The sequence below is a fragment of the Anastrepha obliqua genome, chromosome 3 (assembly GCF_027943255.1).
Source record: "Anastrepha obliqua isolate idAnaObli1 chromosome 3, idAnaObli1_1.0, whole genome shotgun sequence".
Classification (NCBI taxonomy): Eukaryota; Metazoa; Arthropoda; class Insecta; order Diptera; family Tephritidae; genus Anastrepha; species Anastrepha obliqua.
The window spans coordinates 92,615,489-92,632,584 of record NC_072894.1 but is presented as its reverse complement, the minus strand read 5'-3'; the positions used below and the strand labels follow the sequence as shown (position 1 = coordinate 92,632,584).

The following is a 17,096-nucleotide window of genomic DNA, read 5'->3' as shown; positions in this document are numbered from 1 at the left end:
AAAAAATTGTTTATATACTCAATAAACGTACTAATAAGCCCGAAAAGTTGAAACATGGTTTTTTAAATTTTTAATTGCAAAAAAAAAATCGTGAAAATAGGTGAATTTTCGTGCTCTAGACCACCGGGTACCCTTAAACCTATAAAATGTAAAAATATACCATACGCAGAGCTCCATAAATATACATACACACAACCTTAGCAGCTTCTTATTAATTTGATGTTGCCCTTTTTTTCTAAACAAAAGTTTGTTCTGAACGCATTAAGTTATTGAATGTCTCGTTATTCTCTATTGGCAAAGTTAAAAAATTGGATCTTGCTTTGGTTGATATAACTTCAACTCTTTTTAAACAACGAAAAACCATTTGTATGATTTTGATTATTTGATTTTGACATGTTTTTTTCCATACGAAAAGCGAGTGACAGCAATGAATTGATGTCTCGCCGCCCCCTAATATGGGTGGCCACCTCTGATCTTGCTATTCCCCGCTTTCTTTTTATTCAAATTAGTAGCACCGAAACCCCATGCCGATGTATAACCCAAACCAGTGCAAAATCTACTTTAAAGCCCCCCCATCAGTATACCGACATATCAAATTATATTCTTTATTATTATAAGTTGATGTAATTACTTTCTTTACAGTGCCAAAATGTTTTAGTTTAAAACAAAACAAAAAATAATGATTTATTTCTTTTAATCTTAACTTAAGATTTACGCTTTGTAAATGAAAAAGATAATAATAATAATAAATACGGATGTATATGATAATGTAATTATTTTATTTATTTTTTATTTTTATTTTTATTTTTTGAATCTTTACAATGCCGCCCAAAATACAATAATAAATAAAATGTTTCAAGTACCATTACATACAATATATACTTATTTAAGAAAAGAGTAACACTCACAAAACTTTGCATGTAATTCAGCAATATTTTTTTACAAATGCATACATATGTACAATTTGTTTATTTTAATTTGTTAAATAGTTATTAAAAGTGTAATTCGCCCGTTCCACGGAAAATGTACAGCAGGTAATGAACTCTTCCATAAGTTGAAAGTTATTTCATACAAGATGGAGGAGTTCTATATTTGTGTCGTCATTTTTGCATTTATCAAATATTATCGACTAGTTGAATGTGAACTTTTTTGTTATATCAACCGTATTTTTTTAAGAAACATAGTTTGCATTTAAGTATGTGTTGAAATAATGCAGTAAAAATACGATGATTTTGAAAACGAATATTCATACACATAACTGAAAAAAGCATTGTTTGCTATATATTACTGGTTTATGTAATGCTTATATTTAAGAAATTTAAATAAATGTCTTATCAGTAAAAATTTTATAAACAAGAAAGGCCTTAAATCGAATCAAATAAAAGTAGAATAAAAGGGAATGAAACCAACATAAATCAAATAATTAATCATAAACAAAAGCATTTTTAGTATTCATTTGAAACTGTACAGGTAAGAAAATTGGATAAAGAAAGAAATATTATTCAAAGTAAATTAAATATCATAAATGCATAATTCTACATAAAAAGTAGGCTATTTGATACGGCATTTCCATTAACTAAAGTAAGTATCCTCAAGTAGATCGTATTAAATATATTAATATCAGCAATTAACTTTTTTTATTTATTAATGGACGTCTCGGCTCTTAGAGCAGCTATCAAGTAATCAAATGATTTGATAAATACTTCACAATAATATTCACATATAAATGGTGTTGCTGCTGTTTTTGTTAATGCGTCATAATCAGTCGAAAATAATTTTACCACTTTTACTAATAAATAATTATTCCCATTGCGACCAGCACACAACTTAATGATACTGTGAGAAGTATTTTATCAGAAAATACAGGGTGGGCCATATAGCGTTTGCTTTTTGAACCACCAATTTTTTTGAGAATGGTAACACAAATGACATGTCAAATGTGTTCATAATTTACTTAAAGGTTTGACATATACGAAATGGGACGATATACGCTTGAACAAAATTGGGAAATATTGAAAACCTATTTCCAAAGTGATGAGTCTTCTTCTTCTTTTCTGATTTTCACATCGGTGGCTACGTCAATAAGCAAAATTGTCGGATTTGGGGCTCAGAAAATCCACACGTTACTGTAGAGAAGCAAATGCATCCACAACGAGTGACTGTTTGGTGCGGTTTTTGGTCTGGCGGCATCATCGGGTTATTTTTTTTTCGAAAATGAGCGAGGAGCCGCGGTTACAGTAAATGGCGAGCGTTACCGTGACATGCTCAACGAGTTGTTTCCAAAAATTGATGAGGATGACATGGACGACATTTGGTTTCAACAGGATGGTGCAACTTCTCACACTGCCAAAGTTACACTCGAACTTTTGGCTACCGTTTTTGAAAGCCGAATAATCAGCCGAAATTCCGATATCAATTGGCCGCCTCGGAGCTGTGATTTAAGCCCGTTGGACTATCTTTTGTGGGGAGCCGTTAGGGACAAATGCTATGCGAACAATCCAGAGACAATTGATGCTTTAAAACACGAAATCGAAGTTGCCATTCATGAAAATAGAGTCCAAACAATCGAAAATGTGCTTCAAAATTAGGTTGATCGAATGGCCTACTGTAAAGCCAGTCGTGGCAGTCATTCGAAAGATATTATTTTTTATTCATAAATGACAATAATCAATCTTCAAAATAAAAAAAAAAGTTTGAAAAAATATTGATTAGTTTTTTTTTTTTTTATAGCCGATTCAAAACGCAAATTTTACATGGCCCACCCTATATATGTCTTTACTTTTACTTATGGAGCCATACAACTTGAAAAACTGTATTTATTTTTTTCTTTACCGCAAAACCGCACCAAACAGTGACTCGTTGTGGATGCATTTGCTTCTCTACAGTAACGTGTGGATTTTCTAAGCCCCAAATCCGACAATTTTGCTTATTGACGTAGCCACCGATGTAAAAATCAGAAAAGAAGAAGAAGACTCACCACTTTGGAAATAGGTTTTCAATATTTCCCAATTTTGTTCAAGCGTATATCGTCCCATTTCGTATATGTAAAACCTTTAAGTAAATTATGAACACATTTGACATGTCATTTGTGTTACCATTCTCAAAAAAATAGGTGGTTCAAAAAGCAAACGCTATATGGCCCACCCTGTGCATTCATCTAATGAAATGCTATTGATATCGCCATGCATTTTTGACACAACCCAAAATAGTTGGTAGCCATTTCTACATACTTAATATATATAAAACAAAACTGGGTTGAATTACGTCACGCTGACAGCAAATATGCAATATGCATGTACCAACACCTAATTCGCTGCGAAACCGTCAAAAGTAAAACCAAATATAGAATATTTGGCAAATAATTTTAATCGTTTCGGCAGTTTTACAATTTACAGGATTTCATAAGTTAAATTTATTCTTACAAGTACGGGGGTTACTGTCATACATAAGTTAACAAATATGTATGTATGTAAATAGCTATTTCCGCGTAATTAGATATATTATATTTTAGTTTCATTGTCTTACAAGAAACGAACGAGAGGCTTGCAGTATCGAATGAACAATGAATGGAATAAATAGTAGTGAATTGTTAGCTAAATACTGCATGTACCTACATATTGTAAGCGCATAGGGATTTACATAAACGCTCTTTTTCATATCAAAATTTTGTGAAGTGTTCAGTTTCCGCAATAATTTTTCAAAAAAAAAAAAAAAAACAAGGTAAAAAATTCAGTAATACTAGCCTGCTAAGCTTATAGAGCAATTTAAAATAATAGAAAACTTAGGAAATTATTATTTATTTACATGCTAGATTATCTGCAAAGCAGCCACCGTAATTAGTAAAAGTACTTAAGATCACCAACGGCCGGCACGTTAAATGTATAGTATAAATTTTCATACGGGTACTGAAATGGATTCTCAAAGCTAAGCCGTAATATCCCTCCGTTTAAAGCAGCTAAATATTTAGTATCCTAAAATGAAAATATTTTTTATTCAATATTTGTAATAGTTATTTCTATAAGAACTACCTCCAAAATCAAGTGCCTTATTTTCGTTCCAGAAACCATTAAAAGCACTGGGCTACTATCACATTGGCGTTGCTTTTCATGTTGCTTTCGTTCCAATAAATCTATAATCTTATAGACTAGCTCCTCCGTCAACTGATCACAGTGCATAACGTTAACATACTTCAATCTTGGACAGTCTTCCAACAACGCCAACACCGCTTCATTCGTAACGGATCGGCAGTATCTTAAACTAACGATTTCTATGTCTTTTAATGTGCAAATGTATCTAAGACAGGTCACATCAATGTATTTGCTACAGTCACATCCGAATACTTTTAATTTTTTAAACTGCGACAAAGACCTCGTTCCTTCGTCAACAATGAGTCGTGGTGAGAATATCCGCAAACACTCGAGCTGTTCACCCTTATAATCAGCTAAAGCATTTAACAATAAATTAAATGATTGTGTTCTAAACACTTCTGCACTCAATTCTAAGTCAATCAATTTTGGCAGCTGTGCTATAGCATTATATTCAAAGGTTTGATTACAAGATATATTAAGCTTTTCTAAATTGACGCAATGCACAGGGAGTGCTGAAATAGCCACTTCCGTCAATGCATCACACCATTGGAGAGTAAGTTTTTTAAGGTCTTTAAGCGATGTGCAAATTTCAACAAAGTAATCATCTTGTATTGCACATTCTACAAACGTTAGTTCTTTCAGGTATTTAAGCTTGCTTAAGTAACGACCTGGTGAATAATATACGTAAAAAATGGTATTACATTTTGTTTAAGTATTGACAGAACAATGTACCATACCTGTTACGTCTTCCTCCCCCTCTAATTTCAATACTTCTAAAGTTATCAACTCAGACACACTTTGCATTGCATTGTCATCCAGCGAGCACTTTTGTAAATGAAGACTATTAAGATGTTTCATGTTCATTAGTAATTTGCGTAAACACTTGGGCTTTATTTTGGTCATTCCAAAGTAAATGTGTCGAACATTTGAACAGTATTTATGTACTTGGATAACATATTCATTACGCTCATGATCGGTGTAAGGCAGGTTAATGAGTTCCTCCAAATATCCGCCAGCCATTTCAAAAAATCGCCTAATTTCCCGTGTACTCAAATCAATAAGATATTCTTTTCGCAATACCTTGCAATGCCTCTGGCAGTAATATTCGAATACATTTCGCAAACGTGGGCAAATCATAGCTAAACGAACCTGTTCAGCCAATTCCAGCTGCTTAAATATTTCAAGCAAACAATCATCATTCAGTATCAAAATACTGACATTCGTACGAGCTGCCGTTGTCGTGGACTCTACATCTCTATTTTGCTCACACATTTTTCCGTTAATGTTCACAATAATATATGCTTAACTACATTTACAGCACAATTAAAGCCGGTATTGAAGATGCGATTTCATCAATGATTTCCAGACGTTATCAGCTGATTCTCAACAGCTGTTTGTTGGCAATAGTGATGGAAAACTATCGATCGTCCTATCGATGATACTATTTATAATAAAAATTTTACCACTGCCATCGAATGTTGCCCAAACTATCGATAGTTTATTCTCACTTCGCTATTTGAAGTTTCATCAAAAGATGCTGAGCAAATTTGTCGGTTAGTGATATATAAGTAAAAAGGTTCTTATACTTAATTTATATGTAAATAAATACCTTAAATTGACGTTTGTACCCAAATTAAAAGTATAGTTGTTGATGGCAGTAAATGAGAAAAGATATGGACAATGACCTCAAATCTAGTAATCATAAACTTTAGATATGATGTTGATAATGGTAATACGCAACAGAAATATTGTAATGAATTTTAGTATTATATTCTGGATTCATATGCCCGCCGCGGCTACGAGTTACTTGGTCCATTTGATCAGTCCAATTTTTGACTACGTCAATGTGGGCAATAGTAGTTTGAATATTGCAATAAATCAATTGTTAAGCGTACTATATGACAAGTTGCGCCGTTCTGTTGGAATCAAATGTCATCGATGTTTAGCTGTATCGGCAGTTTCTTCCTCATTTCGAAAGAAATAAGGACCGATGATGCCGCCAGTGTTCTATGAACTTCGCGAACAGATTTAGTCTTTTGTTCTGGTGTTAAACGATTCCTGATAACTTGACAAACCTTACTGAACAGGAATCATAGATGACTAGATGGGAAACTCTTTTTCTCGTGAGAGCGCTGAAAAATGTGCATTTTTTATAACATTTGCCAATATTGCCACACCGGCAGAAACATGAATTGGGTAATGTGTGAATGCTGCCAAGTTTTGAAACGTCCTCATGGGCGCGCTCTCTCTCAAAACGAGAGAGTTTCCCATCTTATCTATGGTATCAATCTTGAAGCATATGTGGGAGTGGGATACGGTACACTAGACAGGGTTAGTTTACTGGGGCGGCAGCCCTTGGTCGGGAAAAACCCGAGTCATTCCGGTAACGCACAGTGTAATCAGTCGTAAGTTGAGCGTAAAAACGTGTAAACGTAACGTAAAGTGATAAAAAATTGAAATTCAATAAGATAAGCAAGTTGTATTGCCATTAATTTGTGACATTTATTTATCAGTCCAGTAAACGAAGTCAGAGGAAATTCTAGAGAAACGTGTATGTGTGAACAAACGTAACCATTTCGTAACAATTTTATAAAGATGTACAAAAATAGTCGAAGTCAACGAAATTAATGCAACACATGCTAGGCCTTTGTAACAGCTGATTACTATAATTGTGTTATATTTGGGACGAAGCTGAAACTAAACTTTTTATTAAAAAATAATTCATAATATAAGGACATAGTTTAATTTTTAAACAATAAATAGTTTTGAGCAAGAAAAGTCATTTTCTTGTCCCTGTATAGTTATGGCTGGCGCAGATGCTTCTATTACTGGTTCTCAAAACCACGCCATGAATGCCGACAGTAATAGTAATGGGGAAGCCAATAACATAACAGAACCTAGCACAAATGCAGTAATGGTTTGTTCACTCAAGCCAGCCGAAATACTTGAGGAATATGGCTCCAACTTAAAGTTGTTGGATTGCAACTCTCAAGTAGCCGAGCTACTAACTATTATCCGAGACAAGTAAGTAGCATTTATTCCCTAGAGTTATTTGCACTAAAAGATATTTTCCGTATAGGAATACCACGCGCAGTGACTTCAAATTTTATGCGGATCGTCTCATACGATTAGTCATTGAAGAATCTCTAAACCAATTGCCATATTCTGATTGTCGCGTGGAAACACCAACGGGAGCGACATACGATGGTCTCAAGTATCGCGCTGGAAACTGTGGTGTTTCTATTATACGCTCTGGCGAAGCAATGGAGCAGGGCCTGCGCGACTGTTGCCGTTCTATACGTATTGGAAAAATTTTAGTAGAATCTGATGCGGATACGCACGAAGCGCGCGTAGTATATGCTCGATTTCCCGACGACATTGCTAGTCGGCAAGTTTTACTCATGTATCCTATAATGTCGACTGGCAATACAGTTTTGCAAGTAAATAGAAAAAAGTATAATATATTAAAAGCTTAATCGATTTACTTTTATCCCTAGGCCGTTAATGTACTTAAAGAGCACGGAGTACCTGAGAGCTGCATTATATTGTCAAATCTTTTTTGCACTCCAATTGCTGCTAAAACCGTAGTTGGTGCTTTTCCCAGACTGAAAATTCTTACCTCCGAGCTGCACCCCGTTGCTCCTAATCATTTTGGTCAAAAATATTTTGGTACTGATTAACATTAAATCGAGAATATCAGACAATCTGAACTTTTATTGTATATGAAAAAAAGGATTTTGACCTAAACATATATATAATTTAAAGTAATATTAGGTACATTTTACTTGTTTCATGCACTTTATTGACTTAAAATGGAAGCGATATACTTAAAAATCTTGGATACCTATCTTTGTGTATTTACAAATATTTATTTCAAAACTATTTGTTTAAAATTTAACACAACCTTATGAATATTTACATACGTACATATGTAGTTTAGAATTTTAAAATTATAATTCTTTGTTATTGCAGTTGCAATTAAGTGCTTGTTTGGCTAAGCAAATTATTTCGACTTTTCTGCTAAACACAAACACTTCAATTTGTTAACTAATTTGCATTATAAATATTAAAACAAAAGTGTATCGTTCGACAAATTAATGAAATTTGAAGTACGTCACAGATATTTTATAAAGAAAAAATATAATAAATAATAAACTGATCCGGATTTATATGCGGCCAGAAAGGACTGAGCATTCTCCAAATTAATGACTAATATTTTTGTGGCGCCGTAGCCGAAAGGTTGGTGCGTGACTACCCTTCGGAAGTTCACAGGTTCGAATCTCCGTGCATGAAACACCAAATGATAGAGCAAATTATCAAAGGTAACTCCCAAAATTTCGGGGTTTACAGTGGGTGTTGGTGTGTCGTCGACTTTAATCTTGGCTGTAGTTTGACTCCCTTTGTCCTTACCACCTGGAGAGGGTTGCCGTGGACTTAGTGGCGGAAGTCGTAGGTCCCAAGGCAGTGAAGAAACGAGAAAAGCAGGTGAGGTAGTCCTTTACTTTGGCACACAGGCAATCAATGTCATTGCAAGAAGCCATTATCGTGCAGTTATGAGCTTAGGAGACCAGGGATACTCCCTCTGGTGGCTGGGAGAGCTTCGGTATGTAGAAGTTGGAAAGCAAGGGTGAAAGGACACCACCCTGCGGAACACCTTGATCTATCCTCCTCTGTTTGGAGTTTTTTTAGATGTAACCGGAAAAGCCATTCCTATTTATGCTATTTAAATATATTTGGCAAATATATATGTATAATACTAAAGTTGGTGAAAAATGCCAAAGCGGAATGTGGGCCCGCTAATATTTATACCTGCTTATTTATTAAAACTTGTAAGACATGCAATAATGAGTTATACGTCTTCTTAGGTACATTATTTGGGCAAGCATACATTTTTATTACTACTCTCACTGTATTTCTACCATGAAAAAAATCCTCATAAAGAGCCATCTGCCGTTCGAAGGTGGCATACAACTGTAAGTCCTCTCATTTGTGCAACAACATCAAGGCGCTCGCCACAGATTTGAGAAGGAGCTCGGCTAAACACCCAGCAAAGGATGCACAAGCCAATTATATACATATATTTATTAAAAATATTTGAACCAAGTTGATCCTGGTGTCATTGATGCTAAATATTTAATCACATGTGTTTCTATTAGCAATTCGCAGACAGGTTTCTTACATATATTTATTTTTTATAAGAACTGCGGTTTCCTATGTACGTGAGCATAATCGTGAATACTAATTTCTTAAAAAAAACTATAATTTATTACATAATGCGAAATATAGCCAGTTTTGAAATTTCCAATATTAACAAGTTCATTTACCACAAGACATACTTAGCAATTTGGCTGTATGTAGTTGTTAATTGCTGTCGATATAAGGCACTTTATTCGCATTGCTTTTTCTCAACATTGACGCATTTCACAAATTCTGCAGGTCATATTATATTTAAAATTAGTTGAATTTCAATTATCCGTGTATTTGGTTGATTGTCAGACTGTTAAGCCCATGCCTGGTGTGGAAGCGAATAATGCGAATAAACCGAAAAATCGATGTTCGTTTTTATTTGCAAATAGGAACAATATATGAATATCAAAATCTTTACGATGTAGTTTATTAAGAACAATCAACGTATCAATAGATTTAAACGAAGAAATAAAAATTGATTTTTGAGTACAACTAGGAGGTCATCTTATAATTAACCACGGTATCCACTTTATGCAGGCCAGTTGAGAAAGAACGTAACTGAACAGCTTGAGCATTTTGTATAAATACAGCACCTGTCTCGTCCCATTTTTCGGGAACCTCACAGTTCTGCAACGTGTACAACATCACATCGAAAGTACAAATGCAATCAAGCAAAGGTAAATAGCTGACAGTGGCCGATATCTGTCGCATAACATCGCGTATTTCATTTTGTATACGTTTCAACTCTTTGCTAGAAGTAGGTTTTGTAGTATCGCCGGCATCACCATCGCCCAACTCGGCCTGCATTTTGAAGTCCCAGCATTCCAGCACCTCTTTGGTGTGTGCATTTGTTATAACCATCGAAATTTTCTCAATCATATTTTTAGCAAGCCATTCTGCAATAAAATAAAAATATCAAAAAAATGTTGTCACCCGTGAGGCACCTTCGACAACCTTCCGTTTGTTGCAATACATTTGCCAGAAACTCTTCAATCTTTTTATCTTTCGACATCAGAATAGTTATACCATATTGTTGTGTATTCTCAAAAGTCTCGGGCGGATAAATTCCACGTTGAAATAGAATAGAATTAATACCATATTCTGCAAGAAATACCCAATACCGTTTAAATAACTTTTTTTAGTACAATGTAATGGGGGTTGGCGCCACACTATTAGATTATGAGTCCTACAAACTTACTTAAATATTCGACAATGATTTGAGCTGAACCACGTAGTGTGATGCAATTTTTTGTACTTTGGGCTGTAGACATTTTTGTAGTTAGCAATAAAGCAAGAAAATAAATAAAAATCTTATAATAACAAGAAGTTAAACCAAACGCTCAAACAGCGTTGCCAACCCGTAGCGCTCGGATCATGGTATGGAGAGGGAGAAATGATGGTATTTCAGGGAAAATAATGGTATCCACCGATAAAACAGGGTGCCTCAGGGAAATTCAAATTTTTTATATGATAAACTTCTCAACAGCATAAATTTTTCTCAATGACATTAATAGTTATTCAATAGCTATAGAATCCGATTCAGACATCTTCGAAAATAGAATTATCTCCGCCATCCTCTTCCCCGCTGTCAACCGCTGTACTTCTAGTTTCCTTCGGCTTATCATAAGGAGAGTCTTTGGTCATTCTTGATATCATCTCTTTGGAAGGTTTGAATACAGCACAGCCTCCGTTAGCTTGAACGTGTTGGCTGGCTAATAAAGTGCCTCGAACGGTGGGTACGATGAGTATCCTCTTCGTCTTCCATGGCACCTACAGTGATTTTTTCAGTGAGTCTAGAAAGGTTATTGTCATTCATATTTACCTGAGTTATAGCCTGTAAAATACTCTACTCGTACTCTGAATCCTTCAATTTATATGCATAAAGTTCCTGTGAGATTGTGTAGAAACTTCAAACGGAGCGCCGGCGTGTATCAGAAAAATGTTACAACGAGTAATTGAAGTTACACCATGAGTGGATGTGATTTTTGTGGTAGACGAACAAAGTAGAATCATCTCTATCGGAAGGAATTCTGTGATTGGTAGAACTCTCGTCGCGTTGCCCGTGATTCGTTGAAATTTTCAATTGGACGGATGTGATTTTATCGACCGGAGGTTCTAGTGAATTTTTGTGGCGCTCTCGGAATGTGATTAGTATCTAGCTTTCCATTCTTACACCTCTACTTTCATGGACAGAATATAGCTAACAACAATTCAAAATAAAATAGAATAAACCGATTGATCACATCAATTGTAGCTGCGAACGAACGGTATACAAATGATTCAGTCACGGACTGAAGCCGTGTCATCGATAAAATTGTCCAAAAACTAAGATAAAAATTTTAAATAAACGCATCGAAAAAAAAATTTTCCCAAATCATTCATTCCGTTTCTCCTGAGGAAGAAATGTTATACCATGATACCATGATAGACATCATGGTATATGGTATGCGACTCAGTTTCATGGTATAGATACCATTAAAATGGTATGGTTGGCAACGCTGCGCTCAAATAAAAGATATCAAGGCGCAGGGTTGCTTAGCTTACACAAGTAGTCTTCTCATACTAAGTACCAATTATTGTGTATGGGCTGCCAAGTTCTAGTTATATATGATTCGCAATAATAAAAACCTTAAAGCTAGGTCAACATTCGACTTACTTTTAGCACTTAATTCAGTTCTAAGAAATGTCAGCTGAATAAAGACCTTATAACTTTGTCATAAGTGTAGAGTAGCGGTTCCTTACCCTGGAAAAAAACGGAATAGTATACATGGTTCGCCTTTTTGAATTCACATTTCCGTATAAATATAATATTTACCGGGGGTATTATGTTGGAATTAGACTTGAATCCAGTCGTTATTGTATGTCAGGAGATTCGAACGCGGACACCACCGAATGGTCACCCACCAACCTATTCGGCTACGGCGGCCGAATTTTTACATTGACAGATCAAGGAAATGCAAAATATTTAAAGTTTTCTTAAATTTGCCTTAACCGGTTAAAAATAACCATCTCCATAGGTATTTGCTCTGGAAAAAGGGAAATGAAAAACAATAAATAAAAGCTTTCAGCAAAGCTTTTGGGTTTTAAATGCGTTCAAGAAAATATGTTTTTATTTATTTATTTTTTTATATGATTTGGTTTGAATGTGCATTTGACTCAATGTAAATGTTATATAAACTTTTCGAGAATTGTTACAATTCATTTTATACTCGTACATATACATATAATTACTGAAACTTCTCCAAGCAAAGCCAAAAATGGCTGTCCAAAGGAACCTACATATAATTTCTATGAAAATTCAGTTTATCCTCTTATATTTTGTCTGTCGCCATTTTGAGTAGTGCTTGCAAAATGTACATGACATGGCAAAATATCTCAAAACTGAAGTTCGTCGGTGAATTAACCCGGGGTTTGTCCCTAGACAAATACAAACAAAACCGGTCGCAACCGGGTAAAAGTTACCACATGATATATATGTAGTTGTATAATTAATTAAATATATATTTTACGTAAGTAGCGCGTCTTTTGTTTTTATGCAGAAAGGTACTTGAAGCGGTAGGTCCAAGGTGGATTTATTAAGGTGACAGCATTCACCCAGCTGAATTTTTCACCGTAGGTATGGCTTACGTCAAAATGATATGCTTTTTTTGTATGTGTTGGTATGTTTACATTCGTATGTTTACATTTGCTTGCTGATTTTGACGTGATGGTTGGACCAAACGCAACAACAAATACATGTAGGGTTTTACTTATATGTGTTTGCTGTCACCTGTAATAAATTCGCCTTGGGTAGGTCACAATATTTTGTAGAAAAAAGAATTCTAAAAAACTCAACTCTGTTCTGTATCAGTATTGCTTCTTCGAATATTCTTCTCTTTTTCGGAATTCGCACAGCACAAGGGGAATTTCATTGTTTGTCTTGTAATATGTCACTCGCACTCGCGTTGGTTCTTCTCGTTCGTATATTTTTATAGCACTGTGCAAATTAATTTTTTTGTGAAGGTGTCAAATCAGTCTTTGTTTTGTATTAGGAAATACAAATTTGGTATTATGTACTAAGAAAAATATTGACAAGTTGAAGTGTATGTGAAATTATCAAAAGTGCAACGCAGTTTGACGCTTGTGTAACATCGGCTACTTTTAAAAGTTCGAAATGCTGATATAGTGATTGAAAATGATATAGAAAATGCATTAGTCTTTTAAATTAATCCACTGGTAACATAAAGAAATATTGAAAGTTTTTGACAAAGCATGCAGGAAGTTTTGGAGTTTTTGCATATGTCTATAATTATTTGAGTACAAATGTATGTACCTTTTTGTGTTGGGTAGGCATATTTGCTGTGAATTTAAGAGAAATCGTAACTTGAAATAGCCTTCACATACTTTGGAAGTAGAATACTTGTTTTGCTGTGAATTGGCCCCATGCCACATATTTACTGTAGTAACGCATTTTTCTTTTTGCCTCGGAAATAAGCAGAGCACTAAAAAGATGTACACATATACAAAATAAAAGCAATATAAATTAATTCTTTGCTGTATCATAAAATTTCGAATTTCGGAAACGCTGACGAGTCGAAGATGGATGCATTTTATTTTTCGTTTGACGTTTAAGCAGTTTTGTTGTGCTCTTTAATTTGTTTCCTTTATATTTGCATTCGTCCTTCCGTCATATTGTATACTCTTTGTATTCCAATTTATTTATTATTCCTTACGAATCTCTTTCATAGCTTTCGCAGCTTTCGAGTCAAAGAAAGTGGTGCAGAGATACACGCCCGTGCATCATAGTTTAGTGAATCATGGTTTTTGTTAATATGTGAAAATATTTCTGGATTTTGTAAAGAAAGTTTGAAATAATTTTCATTTAGATATCTGCGATACAAAATGAAATAGGAATATTCAAGCCGAACTAATCGTTAGTGTGGTCGGCGTCATATACCAATCTTTAAACGAAGTAAACAATTTTCATACATATAAATACACATATGCATGTAATACATATGTACATGCATGTGTAGTACGTATTTAAATGGAAAATATTTCGAGTTAGTACATTAAATTTCATTACTCTAAATATAGTAAAAAAATATAACCAGCAGACAGAAAATATATTGAAGAATAGTGTGTTTACGAAGCAACGTAAACGAAAGTTATAAAAATTGTAGCAAAAAAAGAAAACATATATGCATATTTAAATGAGAAATTCTATAAGTGAACTAGAGTAAAAAAAAAACAACATAATGCATTGCGACAACACGAAAACATCATCGGAAATCGAGCATGTCGACTGGAGCACTGGCACCGGATCAGGACATCACTATGCTGTCAGGTAATTAAATGAACACATTTGAACTAGTGGAAATAACAAATATTAAAACTGCAACCTTTTCTGCAATTAATTTCGAAAATGAAACGTGCATAGTCTGACTGCAATTATAAGAAAACGAAATTATTTGGGAGTTACTTTCAACTACACTAACTTGCAAATTTTTCTTTTTATTGTGTTTTTAAATTACTCGAGTACGATGTGTGACACTGTTGGCAAATTGATTAATATAGGTAATGTCGGAATAAGAGGACCGCGATGTTTTCAACATGTGAGAGAGTATATTGAAGCTCTCGTCATGTACAGAGTATTTTGGCGTAAGTGAAACTCTTTTATACGATAATAGCCACAAGCTATTGGATAAGCGGCCATTCGTTTTCACATAAAAAAATCGTCATTTTTCATATCTTCTGGTATTTTTCTGACGTTGTTTAATCTCAAAACGCTAATTTATGTCCGTCGCCAACTTTAGCATAAATAAAAAATAGAAGTGTGTTGGAACTCCTAGAAATTGGTCACTGAAGCGGTAGTAGTGTTTTAACTATGTGGGAGCAGTCGGATAGTATAGAGACAGACATTAATGGGCATTCATCGGAACCACCACTCATTGCGGACGGAGAGCTTCGGCTGCCTTATGAGACCCGCGTAATTTTGGCTCAATTTGACTTATAGCAGGTTAAACTCGTACTTATCCAGAATCGACCCCGACATACTCGATATATGTCCGCCATGTGAAGGTACCCCGCACGATACTAACCATCCGTTCACACTCAAACCCACTTACTTAACACCCCTCTCCATCTGGACCCAACCCGTCGCCTACGATTAGATGAGCTAGTTGATGACGATCGGTGACTACACCTAGTGAACTGCTACAACAACAACAGGTCGATTGTTGAGCCAGATAAAACCTTTAAGTTTTTTTTTTCAGGTCCAGTGTTAAGCTCGATGAATACGGTGAATCTCATTAAACAGGGTTTATTTACTGAACCCTCATTGATCGAAAAATATCGGAGCCATATCCGTATGTAGAACTGGCTACCATGGGAATGGCGAAGGTCTAGTGATGTCATTGAGCAAGATGAGTAACATTTTTGTCTGTTGTTGATCGGATGAATATGAATAATATGAGGGTTCAATAATATGATGGAAAATACTACTATACACATAAACGATCAATTTATTCCGAATATAATTGTCGGGAAGAATAACTTAACGATCTTACGCAGCACTTATGCCCCCAAGATCACCCGATTTAACGCATCTCGGACAATTTTCTGTAAGGCATATGGCACTTATAGAGCTTATGGAAATATTGTTTTTGTTGTACCTCAAAATGAGGGCATGTCCTAAAAGGCAAAAAAAAAATATATATTGGGTAAAATCGTGTGGCACTTCATTGAAACAAGGCGAAAAAGTTTGCGTATATCACTTTTCGGCAACAGATTTCGAGGTCGGGTGAGATTGGAAGAAGGCGAAGTTGTGATGCTGTTCTGCAGCTTATTGAAATTTTAAACACAGTAAATTCTTTTTTATTTAAAAAGTAAGTTATGTAAAAAGTCACGTAAAGAGAACTTATCCATGTTAACGACTTGTGAAACTAAAAAATTCAAATGCAACATCAGTCAAATACTTTCTGAGGGGAAGAAGACCCAACCAAAACAATTCAATGGGCTTGGGGCGATATGACACAGGCGATATCAAAAATTTGTACATGGCTTAACATAGGTCTTCTGAGAATGGGAAAAATATCTCTTTTGTGGGAAATTTAAAGTTTTTAAGATATAGGTTGTCAAAGCTTTTGTGAAAGGTACCGAAAGTTGAAAATACTAAGTTTAGTTGAATTTTATTTCTGTATGGTTTTGTTTATCGTAAATGTTTGTTAAACAAGGAGCTTTTGGATTTAAGATATTAATATTTCCTAATTAATCTTAAACTTTCTTTCTAAATAAAAGCTTTATAAACAAAAATACCATGAAATGTAGTGTGTAAAGAACTCGGTACTTGGCTCATATACAGTCAGCGTCAAAATGAAGTGTACACCACATATTGTTAAGATTTGACTATTTGTTTACTTATTTTATAATTTCAATTATTTCTTTATAAAAATATGTTCGTACTAAAATAAAATTCATATAAACTAAGGTTTCAAACTTAACACAAAATTTATTAAAATTCTGCAAATGTTTAGCAAAATTTCACAATTTTTATTAGGAATTTATAGAAAAATTTCAGGTACGCAGTTTGGTAGATTATTGAATTTTGGTATAATAAAGTGCAAGTTTTAAGTACAAAAAAATGTACACTGATTTTTGACAATTTTTTCTGCTGACGGTATAAGATGATTTTTCCATATAAGAAAATTGTGTCGAATAGAGAAAATGCGCAAAATATACTTCCTAAAAAATCCGTTTAAAAAGAGTTTATCTAGTATATGCGTATGAAATTATAATTCTGTTGTTACAACTGGTTTTTGCGAACATATAGGTATTTGAGCA

General features: G+C 34.4%; 4 protein-coding genes across 6 annotated transcripts in view; 2 read left to right on the top strand and 2 right to left on the bottom strand.

Annotated features, from left to right (window-relative positions):
• Positions 1-2,381: 2,381 nt before the first annotated feature.
• On the bottom strand, positions 2,382-5,478 carry LOC129242738 (F-box/LRR-repeat protein 20-like). The gene is made up of 3 exons (XM_054879540.1): positions 4,826-5,478; positions 4,029-4,756; positions 2,382-3,971 (listed from the first exon to the last, which is right to left on the bottom strand). The coding sequence occupies exons 1-3, from the start codon at positions 5,358-5,360 to the stop codon at positions 3,837-3,839; spliced, it is 1,398 nt and encodes a 465-aa protein (XP_054735515.1). The 5' UTR covers positions 5,361-5,478; the 3' UTR covers positions 2,382-3,836.
• A 1,272-nt stretch (positions 5,479-6,750) lies between these two features.
• On the top strand, positions 6,751-8,008 carry LOC129240915 (uracil phosphoribosyltransferase homolog). Its single transcript, XM_054876988.1, has 3 exons — positions 6,751-7,112; positions 7,168-7,528; positions 7,586-8,008. The coding sequence occupies exons 1-3, from the start codon at positions 6,892-6,894 to the stop codon at positions 7,766-7,768; spliced, it is 765 nt and encodes a 254-aa protein (XP_054732963.1). The 5' UTR covers positions 6,751-6,891; the 3' UTR covers positions 7,769-8,008.
• A 1,617-nt stretch (positions 8,009-9,625) lies between these two features.
• On the bottom strand, positions 9,626-11,836 carry LOC129241066 (mitotic spindle assembly checkpoint protein MAD2A). Its single transcript, XM_054877216.1, has 4 exons — positions 11,785-11,836; positions 10,474-10,620; positions 10,230-10,376; positions 9,626-10,171 (listed from the first exon to the last, which is right to left on the bottom strand). The coding sequence occupies exons 2-4, from the start codon at positions 10,544-10,546 to the stop codon at positions 9,768-9,770; spliced, it is 624 nt and encodes a 207-aa protein (XP_054733191.1). The 5' UTR covers positions 10,547-10,620; positions 11,785-11,836; the 3' UTR covers positions 9,626-9,767.
• A 1,380-nt stretch (positions 11,837-13,216) lies between these two features.
• LOC129240198 (uncharacterized) overlaps positions 13,217-17,096 on the top strand; it is a 41,860-nt gene continuing 37,980 nt past the window's right edge. The window contains exons 1-3 of one of the 3 annotated variants that reach the window (XM_054875829.1): positions 13,217-13,490; positions 14,141-14,226; positions 14,369-14,601. In XM_054875829.1, the coding sequence (XP_054731804.1) occupies positions 14,513-14,601 (89 nt within the window). In that variant the 5' untranslated portion in view covers positions 13,217-13,490; positions 14,141-14,226; positions 14,369-14,512. The remainder of the gene's footprint in view (positions 13,491-14,140; positions 14,227-14,368; positions 14,602-17,096) is intronic. The other 2 variants (XM_054875830.1, XM_054875828.1) reach the window with 2 other exon arrangements.